The sequence below is a fragment of the Branchiostoma belcheri genome, unplaced genomic scaffold (genome assembly GCF_001625305.1).
Source record: "Branchiostoma belcheri isolate BF01 breed outbred unplaced genomic scaffold, Haploidv18h27 scaffold37, whole genome shotgun sequence".
In the NCBI taxonomy this organism is placed as follows: Eukaryota; Metazoa; Chordata; class Leptocardii; order Amphioxiformes; family Branchiostomatidae; genus Branchiostoma; species Branchiostoma belcheri.
This window is the reverse complement of record NW_017803987.1, coordinates 2,072,731-2,080,431: the sequence shown is the minus strand read 5'-3', so window position 1 is coordinate 2,080,431 and position 7,701 is coordinate 2,072,731. Positions and strand designations below refer to the sequence as shown.

General features: G+C 41.6%; 1 protein-coding gene across 1 annotated transcript; it reads left to right on the top strand.

The window, feature by feature from the left end:
- The first annotated feature begins 2,003 nt into the window (after positions 1–2,003).
- On the top strand, positions 2,004–7,420 carry LOC109476392 (putative ammonium transporter 3). Its single transcript, XM_019777327.1, has 9 exons — positions 2,004–2,124; positions 2,433–2,698; positions 3,178–3,343; positions 3,600–3,671; positions 4,127–4,186; positions 4,362–4,438; positions 4,675–4,772; positions 5,490–5,615; positions 6,254–7,420. Exons 1-9 carry the CDS (start codon positions 2,006–2,008, stop codon positions 7,280–7,282), a joined length of 2,013 nt encoding a protein of 670 aa, XP_019632886.1. The 5' UTR covers positions 2,004–2,005; the 3' UTR covers positions 7,283–7,420.
- Positions 7,421–7,701: the final 281 nt, after the last annotated feature.

Below are 7,701 nucleotides of genomic sequence, written 5' to 3'. Positions count from 1 at the left end.
AAAAACATTGCCGTAAAAATTCCCCGGCGTTTGATAATAAACTGGGCGGTACTCGAAGAGGCCAGCAAAGCAGAAATACCGAAGAGCCCCCGATGGTCCATGTAGCTAAGTGTACATATGAAACGTGACCACAATATGCGGTATAGATACGGTATATGTGACCAGTATATATTATTCAAACATTCTGTATCTGTATCAGTATAGCCGGTATAACCGCCTTTCGGCGTAACACCCATTCCTATAAGAATTGTCATGTTGGATGATTGTGTATTAAATCTGCTTCTTGTGTATTACAACGTCTCTTCTTGTCTAATCCTAACAGAAAAGAGACTGAAAACTTTTTAAGAAATAAAAGGAAAAAAAACCCCACTGAACTGGAACAATGAACGTCTCCAACCTGACGTCATTGACATCCGGGTATCCTGACGTGTTTCTTGACTTGGACGATGCGACCTGGGTACTGGTCAGTCTTTTTGTCATCATCAGTGTGCAAGCAGGTAGGAGCCTCTTTTCTCTTTGTAAACATTTTATACAAATATACAAATATATCACCTCTATCTGCCATCGTCTATACTTTGTTTTTACCTTCGGCAAGTATATGATAAGTTTTCGGAGGCGTTCGTGTATTGTGTGTGTGTGTGTCTCTGTGTGTCTGTGTCTGTCTGTGTGTGTGTGTGTGTGTGTGTCTCTCTCTGTGTGGTGTGTGTGTGTGTGTGTGTGTGTGTGTGTGTGTGTGTGTGTGTGTTAATCTGTGTCTGTGTGTGTCCGTAAGCAGGATAACTCGAGAAAGCTTAAATGGATTGTCTTGATATTTGGTAGGTGGATAGGTCTTGATGACACATCGAAATTGATGATGATGTTGATGAATGATTAGATTTTGGGCCCCCTGGCGGCTTATTTTGGTCCTGCAGCGGAAATTCCGGTTTTGATATCTCATGATCTGGACATGCTAAGGTGAACTTTGCATGGTAGATGGATCTTTTGCTCGAGAAGAAATGCAGGAGCATTTGTTGAAAAATGTTTCAAGGGGGATAACTCTAGAACCGGTTGAGGAATCGTCACGATTTTTGGTCTGTAGGTAGCTTTTAATAGGTAATACTAAACTTAAATATGAAGGTATGATAAATAATGCAAAACTACCACCCAAATCTTACTTTCACACAACGAACACCTGGTTATTGTCGACACCATGTTATGATAACAGCGAGAAGAAAAATCTAGAACAAAAGAAGGTCCGTCCACCCCGGGGCTAGATGTCACGTATTGTGTTAACAATAACAGGTCGTTAACCCCAAACTTTCATACAATATGATCAGAATATGCAGAATTTGAGTAAAAAAACACTGTCTGATGAACCTTATTGTGATCCTAAATTAGTTCTTTTCTGCCTTTTCTTCTCTATGTCATTTCGGTAAGATATCAGAACAATGTGCCTGGGTGAGGAAATATTTACATAACGTGACAGACATGTATAACGATATCTTCTTGGAAATACACGTAGCAGTTGTCCCCAAATGAGGTGATTATACTAGTAATAATTTTTTCAAGTCTACATCTTGTGTTTCGAAATTGGTGACCACACCAGGTCACCCTTACTCTTCTCAATGAGTGTGCTGGGTTCTTTTACGTGCACAGGTTTGGCGCATAAGGCTTTGTTTGAAGCTCCCACACACCCCTGGCTGTGCGTGCAGTCTCCTGCCCCTCCCATTTCTAGCCTCTACCAGGCTTCGGAAAGCGGCTGGAAAGAAAAGAAATCGGTTAGATAAAGAGATAGCATGCCAGGAGAGTTGGTCTGCTGGAGAGAACAGTTTGCCACTCCCGGATGCGACAAAATGTACTCTCTAGCGGGCCAACTCCCTCGGCATGTTATCTCTCTTTTTGAGAGAGCTATACACTTTCCAGCCGCCTCCCGAAGGCTTGTATAGGATATAAATCTTTTTCTACTATATATTCGGCCTGCAAAGAAGTCTGGTGGAGACTAATATTTCCTGTCCCACATGTAGGAATGGCACTACGGGAAGCAGCGGTAGTGTCGACCGGAAATGACGTCAACATCATGACAAAGTGCATATGTAGTGTCGTCCTGGGCGGATCTGCATACTGGATATTTGGATACGCTCTAAGGTAATGACATAGTTAGTATTTGTTGGGGCATCATCACTAGAAAGCTTCAAATACCTCATTCAATTTAATGTGTAAAGATTGAGTGTAACAAGTTGTTCGGTGTATAGCTAGCTGCCGCCGCACCGCGTGCCTGCGAAGCTGGTCTGTTACGCCGAAGGGCGGTTATACTTTCTATACCGATACAGATACAAACTCACTGAGAGTGAAGAATACTAGTAACTCACCCACTAGGAGAACCAGGGGTTAAATTTGTCTGTGAACTTTAAATTCGTCTGAAATTTCGATTTGTTGTCTTTCTTTCTGTCTAGTTTTGGGAGGGATTACGGCACGAACCCGTTTTGCGGCTGGGGATCGTTCTTCGTCACCGCCGCTGACGTCACACTCCAGCCCTGGCAGTACGCACACTTTCTGCACCACCTGTCGTACGTTACCATGGCAACGGGGATCGTGTCAGGCGCCATGGCGGGAAAAACGAGGCTAAAGGCGCACGTGGTTTACTGCATCGTCAATGTTCTATTCTTGGCATTTCCTATGCACTGGGTCTGGGGCCACAACGGCTGGCTTAAACAACTAGGTAAGTAAACAAAAACAACAGCAAAAGCTAAAAATCCAATAAAGCAACCTTTTCAACCAATACAACGTCTAAGACTCTAGGTAAACAAAAACATCAACAAAAACAAAGCAATTACATTGATACATTTAATGCACCTGTTATAATTTTTACCGAACGTCACGACGGTCAAAACATAATAGTTTTTGTTCTGTTTCTTCTTCCTCTTCTTCTCTAAACAAATAAAGTCAATGACCTGAACCAGACGTCTGTCACCATGGTAACTAGTGTTAGGTCACATCATGTTGCAATTTCATAGTAGAAGGGATTTAGACTTCTGCAACGTTAACGTTATAAGAATGTGTTCGAGTAAAAATTAACCGATCAGACCATATGCGGAGGTAAACACTATGCAGTTGCTTTGAAAATCTTACCTTTCTAGTTGTACATGTATGTGCTATCATGTTTATGAATGACGTGGTTGTTTCTATGTTAACATGTAGGTGTGTTAGACGCGTCAGGTTCAGGTCCTGTACACCTGATCGGAGGAACACATAGTCTCGTACTTGCCTTATTCACGCTGCGTGCCAGGCTGAAGAAGTCCAACCCAGAAAATCAACCACCCAGGGAGTCCCCGCTAAAACTGCTACTTGGAACATGTCTGCTTTGGTGAGACTACATTCAGTAATACTCTGCTACTTTTTCCAATTTCAGTAGATTCTAGATCTGTTAGCTGCACTTCTTAAAAGTAGTCCTGCAAAACAGTTTGCAAAAAAATATTGCCACAAACAAGCTAGTTTTTGTAGTGCAGTGAATTTCTGTTGTAAGCGTGTACTTGCTTAGGTGTATTTGTTGTAGAATTAGTTTTGAAACAAGTCGCCATGTTGGAAATGTATGTCTAACTCTGTGACGTCATTTCCGGCAGGTGCGGATGTCAAGGTCTGGCCATAGGTAGTGCGTTTGGCGTCACTGGATCAAAATGGAAGCTGGCTACGAGGTAAAGTCTCTTTAAATCTCAGTTCCGGATATACAACATTGATTAGATATGATTTGAAATAAATTTTGTTATGAATAATTTAATGGTATCCAATGCAATTTCAGGTGGACGAAACAAAAAAAAAACTTGGATGAGGAAATCTGTCTGATACCTTTTGCTACTTGAAGTGTTTAAAATAGCTCCAAAACAAACTACATGAGGAGTCCCTTCATTTTGTGTACAGCAAATAAAAAGCCAGAACCAACCTACGATACGAAACAAGCAACCGTTTTCCACCAACGCTATTGCATGTTTGCCTAACCGATATCGATTTGCAATGGGACAGGGTTGATTCAACTTGCTACAGTAAGAATATGACCATAAAATTTACTTTGAAAATACAGTTTTACAGCCCTAAAATCGCTTTTGGTGCTCTACAAAGCCTCCGATACCTAAAAATGTCATCTTTTTTCCAGAGCTGTCGTCAATACGTTCATCTCTTCTTCAACTGGAGCCATCGTTTCCATCCTTCTAAGGTAACGTGTACTTTGCTAGTACTCTGATATTTATCAGGACTATACACAGTTGCTATGTGTTAAACATTGTATGCCTTGAAGGAAAACTATAGCATTTTTGGGCACAACGGTATTTATAGCATTTTTTGGGCACAAATACTTAATATAGATTTTCCCTTTGTCCTCTCTTGACCAGTTATTATATCAACAAGGGCAAGTTAAAAACGGGAGACTTGGCGAGAGGAATATTGGGGTCACTAGTCGGCGTTTCAGGTAAGACATTACATTTTGTAAACTCCTATAAAGATCTTGTTAATGAACAGTTTAGTCTGGATTATTCTGGTAGCAGTGAGCTTTACAGCCATCCCATGATACAACAGTCAAAATGGCGTCAATTTCATCAAGATATTCTCATGTCAGTAAAATGTTGTTGCGCTAAGAATATGAGTTGCAAGTGTCTTTTATAATCTCCGACATGTATGAAAATGATTCTTACTAATTTTGTCTAGGTATTTGCCGCGTCACCCATCCGTGGGCGGCGATGATAATAGGCGGAGTCAGCGGCGTTCTAGTGTACTTTGTACCTGTAGGATTGACCAAACTGAAGGTAAGAATTACAAAAATATAAACTAGTTTTCTGTGGTCGGCTTTTTATGGATTCCCTGTCCTTCTTTAGAAATCTGTGAAGCGAAATAACTTATTATAAGAGATAAAACAAAATTTGGCGTCGGAAAATAGCAAGTTTTATTTATGAAGCTAATAAAGGAATCAGGTAGAGACTATGTTCTCAGCACTTTCTATCTATTATCTTAATCCATGGAATAATGTCTACCACTAAAAGATCTAAGTATTAGTCATGACCTTCAGCACTAAGGACATGGAAGGCCCTTCAGCACTAAGGACAGGGAAGGCCCTCCAGCACTAAGGACAGGGAAGGCCCTTCAGCACTAAGGACAGGGAAGGCCCTTCAGCACTAAGGACAGGGAAGGCCCTTTAGCACTAAGGACAGGGAAGGCCCTTCAGCACTAAGTACAGGGAAGGCCCTTCAGCACTAAGGACAGGGAAGGCCCTTCAGCACTAAGGACAGGGAAGACCCTCCAGCACTAAGTACAGGGAAGGCCCTTCAGCACTAAGGACAGGGAAGGCCCTCCAGCACTAAGTACAGGGAAGGCCCTTCAGCACTAAGGACAGAGAAGGCCCTTCAGCACTAAGGACAGGGAAGGCCAAGTATTGTGCTTGATAAACGTTGGTGAAATACACCGAAGCATCTTACATATATAATTTCTTAAATTTTCTTAACAAATCAAAATTCTTTAATTTCCAGGTCGATGACCCCATAGATGGCGTGGCGGTCCACGGCGCATGCGGACTGTGGGGGGTGATGTCCGTGGGTATATTTGGGGTGTTAGCACTGGAGGGACCAACCAACACTTACCAGGGGATGATAGAGGTAGGGATTGGCTGTTTTAGATTTAAATTGTAACGGTCTGTTGACCAGGTAGGTATAGGTAAAACGGTCTATCTTAAATTTAATTGTCTGTTAATACCTCAGTATTTGATAACTTTATTTACCAAATTATACCCGAAAGCTATGTATAATGTAATGTGTAATTAAGCGAGGGGAAGTTGATGTGACATTATATTGAAGCGAAAATCATCGATATACGACGTTAAGATCAGGTTCACTTTGCACTGATTAGAAAAAATCTAATTGCATGTACAGGGTCAAAGAAGTAAAGAAAAGCAATACAAAACATACAATTACTGTCTTATATAGTACTTATACAATACTACTATATTTGCTATATTATGGGGTTTGGCTTTTCTTCGAAGGCAGTGAAAAATTATGATAATACTAGTATATCATAATCATGATATCAAGTGCGTCCTTTCTCAACCGGGACGGGGGGCGGCACTGACTTCCGACAAACGTGCTGACGTCACACGTGGGAAAAACCACGTGTCTACAGTACTCGTATTTGGGTCAGATAGCTGATGAAGACTGGGAGATTAGATTAGAAATTCCAGTCAGTCAATTTCTTTGAGTTGAAGTACGATTTAATTTTCTCTTCGCTACTTCTTCTAAAGGGAGGAGGGTTTTATCTGTTAGGAGTGCAGACGTTGGAAGCCGTCATCCTCATTCTCTGGAGTGGCGTCACTTCCGCCGCAATATTCAAAGTCATTGACGTCACCATCGGGCTGAGGGTGACCCCGGAAGTGGAAGAGGGAGGGCTTGACCTGTACGAGCACGGTATAGGAGAACTACTAGATGAGCCATCGGAGAAGATGAAGAAGAAGAAGAAGGAAGAGGAGAAGGAGGAGGAGGAGGAACTGGATGGAGAAAAGAAATATGCGGAGGACACTAACTCGGAAGGCAGCCAGGTGAAAAGTAAAAAGTTAGCAATCAAAACTGACTTAGTGCGTACGAAAGACGACGCCAAAGTTTCGTACGTCAACGAAAAGGTTATTTCATCAACACCAACACCTGACGTCAGAGTTGGAACGAATTCCAGAGACGTCCCCACCTCGAGGGAACATATTACCTTACAGCCGGTCAGCTCTTCTGGATATGCCGCGGGGATGGGAAAGATTTCCCGTAGAGGTTCTAACGCCAGTGCATCCTCTTTGGAAGACCGAGAAAAATATTCCTCAAAACATGACCTTGAGGATGGAGCAATTTCTAAGAAAATCTCAAAAGCCAGGAAAGAGAGTGGCTACGACTCTGAAACGATTCCCAAGACTGTCTCAGAAACGAAAGACAACAGTTACGACTCAGGCCATGGTAGTGAAGACGACACAACTAAGAGGGACAGACGTCGTCTTAGAAGAATTAAAGGATCCTTTTCCAAAGCTTGCAGTATTCTGTTTTCAAACGAAAACACCTTGTCGAGTATTCCAGAGGCATCAACTGGTAGTGAGATGGACGAAGCTAGCGACGGAGATGTTCGGAAGTCTATCTTAAAGTCCATCGTAGACAGAAAAGCCAGGTCGTTGGAGAGAAGAGCGAAAGTTTTGCGGTTCCTGGAAGGAGAGAATGTGACGTATCCGGCAACGGACACTTTCCCTCGCGTTTCTAGAGGTCAAACTATGACCTTCATGTTTCATGACTCTGAATAGTGGCAGAAGAATGTACTGATGGAATTTTGCCAAGAGCTGTTGAACCTCCTCATTCAAGTTGTCTGTTTTCAGGATCTAGTAATATGTGCATATAACGTAACCAATTTTGAACCATTTAATGAAAAGGATAATGGTCAAACTCGGTATTTTCCCTGGTTACATCTATTTACATCATATAGTTACTTGTCATTCTAGATATTTTTTTGAGAAGCAACAAGCATGCCTCAATCGTTGTAAACTATAATTCTACTGAATTACTTGAAAATATGTTTGTATTAAATATATATATGTATATGGAACTTACACCGTTGTTATAATCTTAGACTAATAATTCTAAAAGACTAATCTATTTTCTAGAGAAGACCGAAGGCACCAGAATTGTGCTAATGCTTTAATACCTCGTAAACAATATGTTCATA